The sequence below is a fragment of the Dermacentor variabilis genome, chromosome 1 (genome assembly GCF_050947875.1).
Source record: "Dermacentor variabilis isolate Ectoservices chromosome 1, ASM5094787v1, whole genome shotgun sequence".
NCBI classification, from domain to species: domain Eukaryota; kingdom Metazoa; phylum Arthropoda; class Arachnida; order Ixodida; family Ixodidae; genus Dermacentor; species Dermacentor variabilis.
This window is the reverse complement of record NC_134568.1, coordinates 211,654,375-211,671,566: the sequence shown is the minus strand read 5'-3', so window position 1 is coordinate 211,671,566 and position 17,192 is coordinate 211,654,375. Positions and strand designations below refer to the sequence as shown.

The 17,192-nt window shown below is 47.9% G+C and overlaps 1 protein-coding gene across 3 annotated transcripts in view; it reads right to left on the bottom strand.

Moving 5' to 3' along the window:
- Nucleotides 1-727: 727 nt before the first annotated feature.
- The window catches only part of LOC142592357 (N-acetylgalactosamine-6-sulfatase-like), a 43,008-nt gene continuing 26,543 nt past the window's right edge, over nt 728-17,192 (bottom strand). The window contains exons 9-15 of one of the 3 annotated variants that reach the window (XM_075704000.1): nt 16,008-16,111; nt 11,876-12,036; nt 9,144-9,246; nt 7,473-7,594; nt 4,027-4,144; nt 2,974-3,025; nt 728-1,019 (exon numbers count right to left, since the gene is read on the bottom strand). In XM_075704000.1, the coding sequence (XP_075560115.1) occupies nt 997-1,019; nt 2,974-3,025; nt 4,027-4,144; nt 7,473-7,594; nt 9,144-9,246; nt 11,876-12,036; nt 16,008-16,111 (683 nt within the window). In that variant the 3' untranslated portion in view covers nt 728-996. The remainder of the gene's footprint in view (nt 1,020-2,973; nt 3,026-4,026; nt 4,145-7,472; nt 7,595-9,143; nt 9,247-11,875; nt 12,037-16,007; nt 16,112-17,192) is intronic. The other 2 variants (XM_075703999.1, XM_075703998.1) reach the window with 2 other exon arrangements.

Sequence of the window (17,192 nt, the reverse complement as noted above, 5' to 3'; positions counted from 1 at the left end):
GTTAAATAATAAATCATGGTTTGCATGCAGCTTATCAAGAATGGTAGAGTGTTTGCATTCTATGCAGGTACACAAAGACAGAATATAGAACAGTCATGATGCCTATGTCTGTCAAACCAGATGTGGCCTTTGTCACTGTATGTATAATAGTTAACGGACGCAGCTGATGGAAAGCAGAAATAGAAAATAAACCATCCCAACTACAGAAGTCAGCAATCACAGGTACGGTAAATCTGCAGCTGTGTGCTGCTGTAAAAAATTTTCTTACCGGCTGCTGTTAGCTATACAACATAAAATTTGTATATTCACTCTTCACAGCCATATCCTTAATTTAAACCACTACCTTCGAGAACAGCTATGACAGTTAGTGAAACCTACTAAATTCATATGGTTTGCCTGCCCTTGCTATGCATTATTTGAAAAAAAAAAGGGGGGGGGGATCTTCCACTCTGTCAATTGATACTGATGAGGTATGCTACCAGCGGAAATACTTTTGTTTGCTCGCTCAAAGAGTGTATTCGTTGCTGTAGTAAACCTGAAAACAGAGCAAATGCAGCTGAACTCTAGCACACCTACCGTGAAAGGAACAGGCAACAAAAGAATGCAGTACCAAATGAAAGCTATGAGTCAAAGAGAAAAAGGAGAAAATATTGATCCCATGAAACAGGCTTCTGGATAATTCTGTGTGTTAGCAGACAGTAAACTTTTTCAATTGAATGTTCTGTCATTCATGCAAAAAGTTTAATCAGTGATCTTTAATTGCTGTTTTTTACAACTTCACCTACACTATGTCAAGTAAGCTTAACGGAAGTTATGTGACTTAAGTTGTCCATGTCTGGGGCATACATGAATGAGAAATGTAGGTTCAGTGACGCCCATCGGAAGAGGAGAGGTTCTCCTCTCAGTCAGATTTTTGAGACCTCAGTGCAGCCCTAGTGGGGCCACTCGCACAGGTACGGCTTTGACGGCGGCTTCCTGAGACAGCGTCCGATCTTCTCACATCCAGGAGGCGCCCAGTGCTGAAAGGGGCATGCGAGAACGGGTGAGCTCGCTTGTCTGCTGCAGAAATAAGTGCGAATAATTGAAAAAAAAAATTATATATACAATTGAGAAAATAATATAAACGGGAGAGTGGGATCATCGAGCAAGTAAAGCCCTGTTTCGAGAGACGGCAGCGTTAACGGCGTGTGTTTTCTAGAACATGATTGGAGCCGCCGGCCATTTATCGGCCATTTACACCGAGTTAGTATAACTAGTTAGTTATGCTAACTCTATGTATACGAATGAGCCATCCGAAGCACATACCTCGCTACTTGTACTCGTTCCGATTCCCTACACAGTGTCCCTACACAGCAAGTGGTCTGCACACTCTGTCATTGACCTGTTATGTTCCCAGCTCGTACAAATTTCAAGGCAAGGAACAGTAGATCTTTTCCCATTAGCCGAAGCACTCTCAACTCACAAATGACGAGAGTTATCGCGTTCACGCGCTCTTTCAATTTTAAACGCAAAAAAATAAGATACAAAAAGGTCGCGCACTCTGTACATAGATAGGCACGATCGCGCTTGTCGATTTGCAGAGTCCTGATGATGCCGTTACGCATCAGCTAACCGCAATTTCTCGAGCCTGCAGGTGTGCTCGCCAATAATCCGCATTTTCACCGAAAAGGTGGCTTCACTGCACGCAGATACAATATGATGGAAAGCTTCAGATGTTGCGACTGTGGAGTTGTAGTAACTCGACTGAAAACTCTGCATAAGAAATGTGATTTGGACCGCAGCTTCAAGATGTTGCAGGGATCCCGGGTTTTTACAGTAACCCAAAGCAGATTTTTCTTATTTATTTTTCTCATCGAACGTAGCGAAGGCAATGTTATGCCAAGGTTTAGAAAATGTTCCTCGACAAATTTTATTTTCGCACACAAAATCCTAAGCGGAATTACAAAAGAATGAACTCTTCATGTACCGCTCTTCTTATCAGCTAACTTCTCCTCTTAATCTTAAAGCGTTGTGCCGTCCATTGCAGCCAATATGGAGTATTACGTCCTAAAGCTTGTGGGGATGCGCGACTCTCACGCGTCTCCTGATATGTTTTCTCGCATAGCTCCCGTCTCCTGTAATCCGGCTTCACCGCGTGACTTTGCTGCGGCGGTCGGTATGCTTGCAAGGTAGTACGAAAGATGGCGCGAGTGTTGCTCTGCTAACGGCGGGGTTACTTGGGCGCCATAAAGGAGAAGGCTCTTCCTCTTTGGCTCGGGCTCGGAAAGCGGCGCGGACGCTCTGCGCGTGCGTCGATTCATGCTTCTGCGAGACCGTCTCGCGAGGCCTACCCCGGAATGGACGAACACGATCGTTCGAACGCGTCACCGTTCGCGTGAACGTACGCGCGAATGACCAGGCATTGGTGTCCAGCATGGGGCGAACATATTCGCTCGTTATCCAGTCGCGGTGAGTCGGACTTCCGCGATTTGTCGGGCGCCCATCGGCATGTTTTGTGGATAGCGATTCGGCTATCAGACATTAGTCTATGAGAGGAGCAATAAATGCCCTTGTGATTGTTTGCACTACTGTGTTGTCGTTCCTTTGTCCCAAGAGCACGGGTGAGAACCCCACAAGCTGCACAATAGAATACGATGAACTCTATAATAATGGAGGGCTTGACTAGTGAAAGCTTGTCTGCGTGGGGTTCTGTGACTCGTAGTTAAATACAAATACACGCGTGTCTTTTTATTTATTTTTTTTTTGCATTCCAACTCCACGCTGCCGCCGAAGAAAATCTAACCTCGCGCTCAGCCGGCGAACGCAAAAAAAAAGAAGGAAGAAAAGAAAGCACTTGCGATAATTCATTTATTGATTTATTCCGTTTTTGCTCCTGTAATAATAGCGATTTATAGTAAATGAAATAGGCAGGCACGTTGGACTGATTGAGAATATCTTCGGCGCCATTCACAGAAGGCCGAGATGACCACCCACCGTTATATGGAGTAGAGATAATGCCGTCATTCATGCAGTCATGCGGTGCAACCTGTGTGCAGGGAAAAAAGAGTGAAACTGAAAAAAAGAATGCGGGGGAATTAAGGACTGGAGGCAAAGTCTACTGCGAGAAATGCGCAACTCTGTTCTCGCAACTTGCCATGCAGGCCTGTACGAGTACATCCGTGAAATCACGTGCCGGTGCCCATGTTGCCTTTCACGCTAGCAATCCAAGACGGTGGGTTGTTCCATATGGTGGATGGTTGCCTCAGCATGCTGTGGAAAGCGGTGAAGACATGTGTCAAACGCGGTGACGTCCAATTGAGCGTATAGTGACATCGTAGTAGGAGCAGCGCATCCGCCCTGTTATCTCGGTGGATATATAGCAGTTGCGCTGCTAACCAGGGGGTCCCAGGTTCAGTTCCTGGCCGGGGTGGCCGCATTTTCGATGCCACCAGTTATATGCAAAAACGCTCGTGTATTCTGACAACCCCAGGTAGTCAGAATTAATGCAGAATTAATTAAAGTGGATTAACCAGTTGGACTTGTTGGTTGCGTGTGTGTACTGTGTGTGCCTCCTTTGTCTCCGTCGGTTCCCGCGCTGTAGCCTTCTATTATTTAAAGCTCGTAGTTTCCTGGGTGTATTTTCGTCACGTGCCAGAGTCTACTGGTAAGAGGCAGTCTACTTCCGATCATGCGCCATAAACGGGCAGGCCACTTCTACTCGCGCTCGTCGCAACGCAACGAAGACGGCCGCTGCACGTGGATCAAGCGCGATGATGCTGGCACCGGGACGACCTCCAATAGCAGGGGGAGTGCCACAAAGCGAGAGGCGCGAGTAGCTGCGGCTTTACCAATGCAGCAGCGCATGCTGAGAGCTTATGTGATCTAGAATATACTTCGAACCAGCTTATCTCTTGTAAAATGGCGAAAACGCTCTCCGGAGATCCGTGCTCCAGACAAGTGTGGCCGAGGCTGTAAAAATTTAAGGGTTTGCGACTTGTCCATCGAGCATTGTTTGTTTCACTGACTTCCGCGTTTCAGCTTACTCACCATGACAGCAGCGTCGCACCAGTCTAGCTGCGGTTTGCCAGGAACCAACGATGCTTTGTGCTCGTAGTAAATGCTGAGAATGGATGCCATGCTTTCGCGATATTCAGTGCTTTTCGGCCTGCAACAGCAAGTAAAACCACGACAGTCGTTTTAATGCGTCAATTTTTTTTTTTTTTTGTCTGGGTTGCCACGCGGTATAACGCCGGAACGAAATTAAATTTAACGTGAAGGGTCCGTTTCGTGCAGATACTGTAACAGCGATTTACTAAATGTATTGTCTACAGGTATGAGCCATCCTTCAGGTTGGCCACTCCTCAAATTCACACCCGTAAGTATACTATCGCGGACTCTATTTGTCTCGGGACACATCCAAAGTAGATGGTGGGCGTCTGCTTCCGACGCAGAAGCGGAACACTTTGGACATCGTCTTCATGCGGTTGGCCCCAGGTGCAAGTGATGGTTGGTGTAATATTTGTTATAAATAGATTTTTTTCTCTTTCGTTCAGCGCCTCTGATTTAAAGGATCAATGTCCACACCCGCCACCATAGTCTCATTACGTATACACGCCGTCGGCCACGAAACACACCTGTAATTTAACTGACCCAGCGTGACCATAACTGATGTGGGTAGCTATGGCAGTGTCGTATTTATGGCGTTACCCTCCTTTAAGTGTTACAACATCTTCACAAAGTTTTTAGTTCGCTACGGCCACTATTGCATGGGGGATACACACATTTGTACAAAAATCTATAAGGCAAAGGCCGGGTCATCCACCCTCGTGGCTCAACGATGGTTGCCAACTGGCCGGTCTTGCACAGGCACAGTCATTCTTTCTCTCGTGATGCCGACGCCGTTTGCCGGTTTTTCAGTTATCGCTAAATGGGCACATTATTGGGGGTGATAATTTTAAAGTTTTACAGAATTAAAAAAAAAACATGATATGCTGCGGATAACATAACCCTAGTCCTTGAATTGGATTATTCAGTGAGGCGGACATTACTTGCACGAGAAATAGAAACACATATTCAACTAATTAACGAAATGACGCTAATTATCTTTTGAACTAATTGCTTTAGGACAAATATTGCAACTTACGAATTGTAGCAGGTGACTTTGCAAGGCGTATCCACTTCGAATGAATTTCCAGAATGATACCAGTTTGGAGACATGCATGCGTCATCAAACTCGACGTAAAAATGCACTGTTGCATTTACATTTTTAACGAAACACTCTTTGATGCATTAAAGCACAAAAGTAACTGGAACGCCCATGTATTTTGTCCCACACTTTGGGAAATAATATCTCAAAGTGGTGCCATCCTGGAAATTCATTTCAAGTGAACACATCTTGCAAACTCACCGGCTACATGTATTTCGTAAACTGCAACATGTACGTGCCGTAAAGTGATTAATTGAGGAGGTAATTTGTGAATATCTGATAATTAGTTGACTATCTGTTTCGATTTCTCGTGCTAGTAATGTTTGATTATTCGAATAATACAGCTCAGTGACAAGAATAATGGTATCCGCCATCGGCGATTTTTTTAAAAATCCGTAAAACTACAAAGTGATCGTCCCGTATAAGTCGCATCGCAAGCGATTTTGCGAGCGTTCATAAGGAGCAGACAAATGAATGACTGCCCTATAGCGGAGTCATTCCTAACTTCTTAAATTTTTCAGCGTCGTGTTATCTGAGGTTGGCTACCCGCCGTGGTTGCTCAGTGGATATGATGTGCTGCAAAGCACAAGGTCGCGGGATCAAATCCCGGCCACGGCGGCCGCACTTCGGTGGGGGCGAAATGCGAAAACACCCGTGTACTTAGATTTAAGTGCACGTTAAAGAACCCCAGGTGGTCGAAATTTCTGGAGTCCTCCACTACGGCTTGCCTCATAATCAGAAAGTGGAATTGGCGCGTAAAACCCCGTAATTTTAAATTATCTGAGGTTGACTGAACTGTCCATCCTTTGGCTTTATATTTTTTTCTTCATGAACTTTCTCATTAAGTCCAAACGCGTCTTTTGCTTCTCTGCAATTAGTTCCATCTTACTGCGCTTGCGTAGGGAAACTGCTACTAGAACAAGGACGGACACAGAGGAACGAGACTAAACAGGTGAAGCACTCGGACGTTTATTTAAAAACAAATGACGAAAGAAAAGCGAAAACGAAGGGAAAAAAAAGTCATAAACGTGGACCACGTGCCTTCAATTGCCGCTCAGAAGATCCATTTCGTGCCTTGTCAAGCTGGTCGAATTGCTTGAATGCTGGCGCACTCGCGTGCTGTTCCAGATAACATGGCGTACGCTTCCAAAACGTCTATGTTTTTATCCACGACCTTGCTAGAATTGATGTGTCAGCGAAAATTGACTTGCACTTTCAACTGACTTGTACGCCCTTGCACGAGGCCGCATACGTACTATACAAGCGGGCTCGAGGAACGGTGGTTCTCACGTACAAATTGTAGCAGTTGTAGCGTGGCTTTTGTTTCAGAGCTGCTGGTGCCATCTCGATTTGTTACTTCTATAACAGCAGTTGTGAACTCGAAAGTTCGCCCATCGTGTTCGTGCGTGGGTAACGCTTTAGCTCAAACCGGCGTACACAACGAGCAGGAAGACCTTGAGATGGAACCAAATATCCTGCTACATCAGGTCTATATGGTTTTCACCACTACGCCACGGCCGCACTGTGTCGCTTGCTTGCAGGAAGCACACCTCGGAACACAAAACCGTGAGACCCCGTCAGAAAGAATGGCGCACAGCAAAGACCGCCGATGTACACAACCCACCCGCGGTGTGATCCATTGTCGTATACCTAGGACGATGACGGCTATAGTGCACGCACACTTGTCGTGCAATTCCATGCTCAGGTTGTCCTTGAATGCCAACCAGCAAGCCAGCTGTGCTATCCAAACAATAAATCGGGAGAGTTTTGCGTACCGACTCTAAATATAGGCTCCCATTCAGTAACCATCTATGTATTGGACAAAATATAGTGTATGTAGTCGTTAGCGCTCAGCTGCATCCTAGTTTATCTTAGCATGAAAAGAGATGGCAATTAATTATTATCATTTGTTACTGGTGTGTGTAGCTCTTTCGATGCAAAAAAAATGCATTCATATCATCCGTCTGATTATTCCAGGGGAATCGGATAAATTTATTAGGTCATTCAGGTAAGTCAGAAACAAAAGTGGACGTATCGATCTTTGCGGAACACCTTGCGCTAGCATTACTTCGGATGATGATGTTCCATTACTTGCCCATTTATTTAAAAAAAGAAAAGAAAAACCCCATTCACGACACTTATGGGGCGTCCATCTGAAATCAGTAGATCTCCAACAGATTTCCAACAGATCTCCTGTTCGCCACCGTAGTTTTGTAGTGATGTTTAGGCGATTTAAGTATGTGCCGCGGATGAAGTGTTTTCACATGGTATCCCTCCGCATACGCACTTGATTGGGTACTTCTCTCCGGGATCCCTTCCGAGGTGGAAGAGAACCGGCGACGCCGTGTGGTTGAGCTGCTCGTGGGAGGTCACCTCGTCGACCACCACCCCGGGGCAGAAGTCGATGCCCTGCACGTAACGGGCCGGCGTGCGCCGCGCGTTATTCGGCACGCGTATCGTGATGTGCAGCGGTGCGAACGCTGTGAACACCGTGCGGGCACTTTATGTTCCACACGTCGTCCTCCAGTCGGACAAGGTGACGAAGATGAGAGGAGAATGCCAAACTATACACTCGCCATGTTACAGAAGCCTTAGAAACTCTTAGAATTAGCGTACGCCAAGCGCCCCTAAGCGTTTCCATAAACCTAAACTCCCCTTGGAGTGTTTTCTACTTTCCCGTTCCTTTGCACGCGCAGTCAATAGCGTCCCCTAACTTCGAGTACCCTGTATCGAAAGCTCCCCATTGACAACGTGATAAGCTCCCGCCGCAGCTCTCCCTGGCTTCGGTCTTCCTACGTGTTTCTTTGTTTCTATGCGTGGACAAAAGACCTGTATGGCCTTACGAAGGCACAAACGCGCGCACACAATTCTGAAATCGGTTTATCGTACTGCCACTGCTTCCAAACTTTCCATACAAACAACCGTCCTCAAGGCTCTAATAAAATGTTAGTTAATGAATTTTCGTTAATTTGTCTTTAGAAACTCAGGTTATTAGAGGCAAAGTATGTCCGCCTCACCGACGAAAGCCTCTGCAAGGATGCCACTTTCGCTACGCTCGTAGTTCCTTTATAAAAAAATCCGTATAACTTAACAAAAAAACGCACTATGTTAATTGCACTATGTATAAGTAAGTTTACGTCATTCATTACACTACATTTGCCATTTGTATGTATTGACAGTCTTTTTTTATGCACTATAGGCTTGTATACAGACAATTCGGTTTCGTTAATTTTATTTTTCTGTGTTGTATTTTCGTGATTGTGTTTGTTTCTTCTAGTTAGCTTACTCTTCTTTAATACATCCCCGCATTGTTATTATTAACCGAGGGCCCCGTTGCAGTCTTTGACTTTGGGACCCTCGTCTGTATATTGTCTCTTACCAATTCATTGTATTTAAAGAATAATAAACTGAAACTGACTTCACAGACGTCAAGTATTTTCCTTGTTCGTACAAAAATTAATTCTAATTTGTTTGCAAATAATTCATTAGCGGCTGGAAATCGCACCAAAACATCAAATTTTGCCGCCGAGCATCAATAAGAATAATGCACAACATCCCACGTGATGCCTATCATCATTATTTTTTTTTGTGAGCCAATTAAAAAGCTCTTCTCTCTCTCTCTCTCTCTCTCTCTCTCTCTCTCTCTCGCGCGCGCGCGCGCGCGCGGATCGTGGGGTGCAAGGTGGGTTGCATGTGACTGTGTGCAGCCTGCTGAGTCCTTTTTATGCCACTCTTACAAATTGAATTTACGACACGTTACACATGATTACATATGCTCACAAATTCCCGCGTAGCGAGCGCCCGGAATTGTTTTGAGCGCGGCATCAATAATTCGCGTAGCTCTTCGACCGCGAACACTGAAATGTCGCACATAACTGGGATCCCTTGCACGGGTGACAGCGTGTTATCTATGTGCTCACGAGTGATCCTGCACTCGTCGCGTTCATTGCGTACCTACCTGCTTGAACTCCTCCAAAGAATTAGTCCAGGTCCAGAAGTGCGCCTTGTAGAGGCCGTTGCGCACCGCCATCAGCTCGTTGCCGCGGTAGTAAAACACTGGTCTGCGTGAGGGCTACAATTACACGCTGTGGAGAAGGTGCCCTTTGCAACGGTGTAATCGTATAAGAATTTCAAAATTTGAAACCGTGCGAAACAAAAAATCACACGACGGTTACGCGTGTTTACCACGAATGTTTAAGCGTTAGCTGTTGTGCGGGCTATAGGCGTTTTCGGTCCCGATCTCGAGCTCGTCGAATCGCTCGGTGGTCTGGAGGTCCTGCTTCCCCCAGTGTAAATTTCCTCCAGCGAAATTTCAGTGCAAATGTCTCATAGCGTTCCGGTTTAACCTCCTGCGCTCCTCTCCGAAACTCGAGTGCTCGCCGCCTGTCCAAGCATGCGCTATTGCAGCCGGACGCGCAGCAGCATGCCGAGCGAGCCACCACCGTCGGCGCTCTCGCCAAAAGATAAAGACGGAGTGATGTTAAGCACCACATGGCTAACGTGACGCGACGGCAAGCGCCCGCACCGCCACCGACTCGCGAAGGGAAAGGCGAGTGATTTGCGCCACGTGATCAATCTCTCCTCTCTCACTGGTGAGGTCGCATGCAGCATCGCATGCGCATCCACTAATAGGAACACCTGGCGCGATGCCAAGTTCTGCGCTGCGGACGGTGCGGCGACACGAAACCGCTGAATGAGCTAAGCTAACGCTTTAAAATAATGTGGTCACCTTAGCGTGATGTCCTCTTCGCAAGCCGGTTGTAACGCATCATTTGAAGGAGCACCTATGGCCAAGAAATGTGTATTCAACATATTTGCAACCTGCTAAGCCAATAAGTCGTCTCTTCAAAAGAAGTTTTTTTTTTGTGAACAATTCTTGTTGACTATCTTATGACAGTAGCCATATCAAACGAAGCTTTCCCATTACGGTAAAAACTTTTGCATATAACACGTACCCTTGTTTTGTCTATTTCATTTGTTATGCACTTCTTAAGCAATATAACAATGCTTTAATTTTCGCACTTTAAAAAGGTTCGGAAAAGCTCATTGAAAATTTAATATTTTCGTGTCAATCAAAATGTAAGCATTAGCGGAAGCACACGCGCCACCACGTGCGCTTCCACCAATGAGAGAGGAGGGTGGAGGCCTGAGAGGTGAGAGAGCAGGTCTGCGGACAATGGCAACAACACGAAACTGAGGAACGAGCTAAGGAAAGCGAATGCTTTAAAATAGTTGGACCTTAGGAAAGGTAGCATTTCTAGTATCACGTGTGGCGATCACAAACCAGTTATATCGCATGTGGTAGAATACGTACAAGCAGCTTGTTTCATTGCATATTTTTTTAATTTAATTTAGAAATTGGCATTATCGCCCGAAAGGCGAAGTACTGGCAGCGATAGCAAGGTATTAGACAAATTCACGAAGTGAGGTTCGTAGTTTTATCGGCCGTATAAAGTGCAGTAAACTTTTACTTATTAATTAGATTAAGCATGGTATCGCGCGTACACATGCATGCATGAACACATCGCACTTGAACACTCGCTGTCACAATGCTGGCGTCATGAAGAGCCCCGGCAGCGAATAGGGAACGCTTCGTGTTGCCTCTCGCTTCAACGTGTCTCCGAAACTTAAAACTACGTGACCTCCAACTCTGGGCGCGCGGCAAGACAGCGCGCGTGAAGCAACTAGCCATCTCGGCTCTCTCACTATTTGCAACCGCCGCAGATAAGATAGTGTGCGCGGACAGTCATGCGTAGCAACGGCTGGGTTAGAGGAGGAGACGCGCGCCCTACCGCCCCCATCCTCTAGCGCGCGCTTGGTCACATTGCCGCTCGCTCAACTCACCCCCTTCCCCCTTGCACATGTTTTAAAACGTGACGTTCAACATGGGCGCGCGGTATGACAGCGCGTATCAAGCGGCCATCCCTCTCGCCTCACCCTGGCACACTTCCCCACGCACCCATAACATGCGGCGCCCGAGGCGTGAGCTTATCGAACTTGCACTTTACGCGAAACCTCACGGCGACGACGACGGCTAAAATTCGCTTGGAGTGTCCATATAATAACTATCACAATAAAAAAGGTAGCGCAGAGGCTCCGAGGCTGCGCAGGGGGTGACGGCTAAGTTTGAAGTTCTGGATTCATTTTGATCCACCAGGCGCCGGGTGCTTAAACGCGCGCCAACATTTCAATGCACCAGCGGTTTTTTTCATTCTGCATGCAGCCACCACGCCGTACAGTGCATTGCTCAGCAGCGTAACGTCATATCCGTTGCTGCAGACGGAGCCAATATATTTTCCGATATCCTAACGCTCAAGCGTGTCGGCCTCCGCGACAGCCATATGGGCGCTTTAACGCACGCGCCAGACATGTTCAGTCGGAGACCTCCTTGTGTAGAGCGCGGAAAAGGCAGCCGCCAGTGCGCTCCGCAGCCAGCCAGCGACGTCTAACGGTAGTGGCTGGGCCCGAGATTATATGCGTCGGCCGCGAGTGCCCCGGCACTTCTTATCTCGAGCCCAGCAGCTATCGTTAGACGTCGCTGGCTGCCTCCGGAGAGGCTCGGCGGCCGCCGTTCCCGCGCTCTACACAAAGGTGACGCCGACTGTACTTGCAGGGAACATGCAGCTTCAGTTCGCTCGTGCCTTCATCTACATAGTGCACTATGGGCACTATGGGATGTATTGTATATACCTGTTGGGCTGAAAGTGCGTGCCATCCAACGACGATTCCGCGAGCAGCAGGTGTGTCAGGCTGGAGCCGTCTAGGACCAGAGACGGGGGCAACGCCACACCGGCAAGCTCACACAGCGTCGGCAGAACGTCAAGCACTGTGGCCGCTACTCCGCTGACCTGCTGCAGGTCACATCATGGACTTACCGCTGTCGTCGACTGTACCCGAAGTGGCACAGCGGGTTGCTTTCCCAACTTTGCACCTTCGGATAGATCTGACTTGTACAACTGCCATACAGTGCCGTGTGAAAAGCGTAGTCAACGAAACCTCATGACATCAGATTTACGGCACGCAACAAGCCATTATTGTTCAGCAGTGTAACTAAGTAAGGAAGTGTCTAGGTAAAAGCATGAAGCATTGTCAGTATACGGTGTTACTTCTTTAAATTCAAACACTTTTACAGCGAAGCTGTATATGGCTAGGTTTCCGTGAATTTTTGTTCTCCGTGAACAAAAACTGTCATCATCAATGGCTCATACCCCTGTAAGCATTCATACTCCCGTAAGCGAGCAAAAAATGCAATGACTCATAGCCCCGTAAGGCAGAGGCTACACGCGTACAGCAGAGTGATGCGAGCAGTGCTTAAATTCTTTCTAATCACGCGTACAACATACAGAGTAGCATGTCGACAACTATCATCATCAATGGCTTATACACCCGTGAGCAATGGCCCATATCCCCGTAAGCAAGAAAAAAAATGCACTGACTCATAGACCCGTAAGGTTCGCGACTACTCACTTTGTGTGAATTAGCTGCGATGACACTACCCCTGTTGTCATTGTCGGTGATTTCAATGTGGATGTATCGGCACCAGACGTGTCAGGCCGATTTCTCTAACCTCCTGCGTCGGCAAGGTCATGGAGCGGCAAGGTCATGGACCTCAACAAGCTCAACGGGGACCTCGAAGACAACGTGATTTACTCGTACAACATGATCGGCTTCCGCGCCGGACTCTCGACGCAGGATGCCATGAAACTAATCAAGCATCAGATCGTGGATGGCCGTTCCAGAGACGTCAAGACTCTGCTCGGTCTGAACCTCGAGAAGCTTTCGACAACGTGCTCCACACCTTCATCGTCAAGACCATTTCAGACCTGGGTCTCGGTTACAGATTCCACAGCTACGTCAGCTCTTTTCTAACGAACAGGAAGGCCAAGCTTCGCATTGGATACATCCGCTCCGAAGATGTGCCCCTCGGAAGGCGGGGCACTCCTCAGGGCGCCGTCATCTCCCACACACTGTTTAACATCCGTATGATTGGTCTTTCCGAGAGGTTGGCACGCGTTGAGGACGTCAAGCGCACCATCTACGCCGACGACATCACCATCTGGTGCTCCGGCGGCTGCAAGGGCAGAGTCGAAGAAGCCATGCAGGAGGCGATCAACGCGATCGAGGAGTATCTCTGCCCCACCGGGCTTCGATGCTCCCCCGCAAAGTCGGAGCTTCTGCTTTACAGAAAAGAGAAGGGAGGCAGACCCAAAGAGTGGAAGCCAGTCTCCGAAAGCAGCATCAGTTTTCGCACTTGTGACGGCCCGGGGGGGGTGAGGGGGGGTGATACCAAGGGTCGACGTTATTCGGGTCCTGGGCATGTTTGTCGAATTCAACGGCGGGAACGGAAGAGCTCTCCGCAAGATAATCGCAAAGACGGGCAACGGTTTCCGCCTCGTTCGCAGAATCGTAAGCCGGCACCGAGGTATGAAAGAAAACAATCTTCTTAGGCTGATCAATGCCTTCGTACTATGCCACTTCACGTATACGATTTCTATGTACAACTGGCTCAGAGCGGAGCGAGACAAGCTCAACGCTTTCATCCGCAAAGTAGTCAAGAGGGCTCTCGGGCTACCCATCGGGACCCATACCGAGGATCTCCTCAAGCTGGGGGGGGGGGGGGCATAACACCGCCGACGAGATTGCCGAAGCCCAAGAACGCGCGAAACTCTCTCGCCTGACCACCACAGCGGCAGGTAAACGCATTCTCGAAGAGCTGGGTTACAACCCTGCGGAATTCCCGATGGTCAGTACCCCGATCCCTAGGTGCATTCGAGACAAGTTCGTAGTGGCCCATGTGCCCCGAAACGTCTATCCCGTCCACAACGAGGGCAGACGCAAGGCCAGAGCAGCAGCCATCCTCAAACAGATCAAGCAACAAGACATTAGAGCAAGCTTCGTCGACGCCGCGGAGTACAGCGATTGGAAGACCTTTGTTATCGTTGTGGTCGACTCCAGCGGCAAGATTTCCTATAGCGCCTCAATTCGCACTTCAAACCCCGGAGTCGCCGAGCAAGCCGCCATCACCCTCGCCCTGCTAGATGGTTGTGGGTCCGCGATCTATAGCGATTCCAAAACGGCAGTTAGGGCTTTTCGGAAGGGTTGCATCGCCAAGCAAGCTGCTCGTCGTCTTAGCGGCTCGAGTCCATATGCTCTCACGCATCATTCGATTCACTGGTTTCCCGCTCACGTAGAGCCGGTCGAGGGTGCTCCCCCGAACCTCAATGAGTCTGCTCACGACGCTGCGCGTGACCTCACCAACCACGCTTCCTCTATAAGGAGCGCCGACTCCCCTCATCCCTACGACCACAGGGACGCTCCTGCTCGTCACAACGAGGTTATGAGATTCTTCTACATTTCTAGAAGGGTCTTTCCACCCCAAGTTGAATAGGGCGAAAGCCGTTTCGCTTAGACTTCTACAGACCGGCACTTAACCGTGTCTGTCCGTTCTCCACGAGGCTTACACCGACGTATGTCGCGACGACGCCTGCCCGTCCTGCGGACAGACCTCCACTCTAGCACACATGCTCTGGGAGTGCGGGTCGAGATACCTCAAGTTCATAAAAAAAAAAGTGGGACTCGCTTCTGCGTAGCCCCGCTCTAGACAAGCACATTTTGGCTGTCCGGCGCGCCCACAACCGGGTCAGTGGGCTTGACCTGCCGGTCCTGACGTGGGATTAGTCGGGTGCGCGACGAGTTCGCGTCCTCGCCGGACCTGCAATAAAGTTTCTTCACTCACTCATTCGCTCGGTACAGATGGTTAACTAGCGAATCTTAAACGTGCGGCCCCGGTGTTTATCACTGGGTAAATCCCGACAGTTCATTAAAGTATTTCGCAGTTATTGGTTACGTCTTTGTGTTCCTTAATTAATTGATTAAGTGGCACGAGCGCGTTCGCGCGCTAGCGCCAAGGAGCTAGCTGGGGAAGAAAACTTCGCTGAAGCCAATGCTGATGCTTACAGTCTTTTTTTTTTTTTACACGCGGACATGATAGTGAGGAAAGTAGCCCTTAACAGCTTCGCTGTAATATGGGCTCGAATGTCAAATGTATTCCCTAAATTCCCACATAGCCACATCGCCGTATGGCGTTGTGCCCTTAATAATAATAATATATGGGGTTTTACGTGCCAAAACCACTTCCTGATTATGAGGCACGCCGTAGTGGAGGACTCCGGAAATTTAGACCACCTGGGGTTCTTTAACGTGCACCTAAATCTAAGTACACGGGTGTTTTCGCATTTCGCCTCCATCGAAATGCGGCCGCCGTGGCCGGGATTCGATCCCGCGAACTCGTGCTCAGCAGCCTAACACCATAGCCACTGAGCAACCACGGCGGGTGGCGTTTTGCCCTTGTCGAAAACTGCTATTCTGTGTACTGGATCTGGCCACAGTGTTGAAAAGCGCGATGTGCAATCATACAACAAGCTTCAACAAAATTGATGAACCAGATATTCATATAAACAAACAAAGAAAGAAAATACCGTAAGTTTGGCGTGAAAATTTATCCGTCGAAAACAGCCTTAGTGAAAGTTCTTCTAGAAAAATTAATCCACCGGAAAAAAATATAATTTACGGATTAAAGTAAATACCGAAAAAAAATACGTTGGAAAAGTACGTGCCCCCGAGTTCCGGGCAAATAAAAGTTGAAAGCGCTGAAGCCTAGGTATCAATCAATTTAAATGCTTACTTCAGTGCGACACCTGAGGCGCACTCAATTTCATTCGTCACCATGGGTTCAGGCAGTGCAGAGCCATCAGCAGGTCTTTCGCTGCACTTTTCACTGACTCGACGCGCCCATCCGCGAGCAGCAAGCAGAGAAGCTCACCTTTCCCGCCGGAATGGTGCCGGGCCACCAGGCGATAGCGGGCTCCCGCAGGCCCCCTTCGAAAGTTGTCTGCTTGCCGCACAGAAAAGGCCCGTTGCTGCCTCCTGCATGAAGAGAGAGGCCGTCCAGTGGGTGTCGACATTTAAGAGGCACACGCGATCATGAACGTCTTTATAGTCCTTGCGATTCAACAATCTGCTTGTAACCCTCTGAGAATATAGCGTCCGGCTTATTGAACCATTCTGCAGAAAGGTGTCGTTTTCTTCGAACGGCAAGTATACAGGGTGTCCCAGCTAACTTTAGCCAGGGTTTAAAGATATGCGAATGCTACGTAGCTGGACAGGACCAAAGTAATGCTGTTTGCCGTCGCTTGGAGATACTCATTTTTTTTCCTTCCGCCTAATTAGATAGTGAGTATTCATTGATTAAATAATCAACTTCTCAAATATTATAATGAGATTAGAAGTGTCAATGAGAAAATTCTACAGCGACATAAAACACTCCCGATACAACTTTCAGTTGCTCGATACGTGATACGTAAAAATTATTTTCCGAGCGTTGCACACAAAATTCCCGCGCGACTGGCCGCTCGAGGCACTTTGCATGTATTCGCCGGTTACTTTCACGCTTGGAAAATAAATGACGAGACTTAGTTTCGGAACGACCCTCGTAGAAACACCTTCAAGTCGATCTCAACATACAAAGTAGGCACTCGGATGATGAGACCTTTTCAAGCGGATAGGCTTTTAATTATCCTAAGGACATTTTTATTGAATTTTCCTTCCCTGCCATCAGATGAAAGCTGAAAAATAGGCAATAATTTTTTTTATGCTTGAGACTGCCTGTTAATGTCCAGGATGCTCTCTTTTGCAACTTCTTAGATTAAAATGTTTGTTGTGAATAATAAACTATTTCGTTAAGAGTGTGAACGCGCACGCAACAAAAAGCCTTAGTCAATTTCCCAGTATTCATTCAATGAAAATGTAGCACGGCTATACTGTCACGTTGTACTGACGTAACGAAAGAGTTACAAAAGAATGTGTCACAAATCGAACTCATTATTAGGTGAGCTTGCGCTGGAAAAGAAGCAACACTCAAAACACAACGATGGCTGCGCGCCAAGTCGTCCGTCGTCGGAGTCTCATCTACGGGTCATTTGGCATCCGCCAATAAGACTTGAATCAT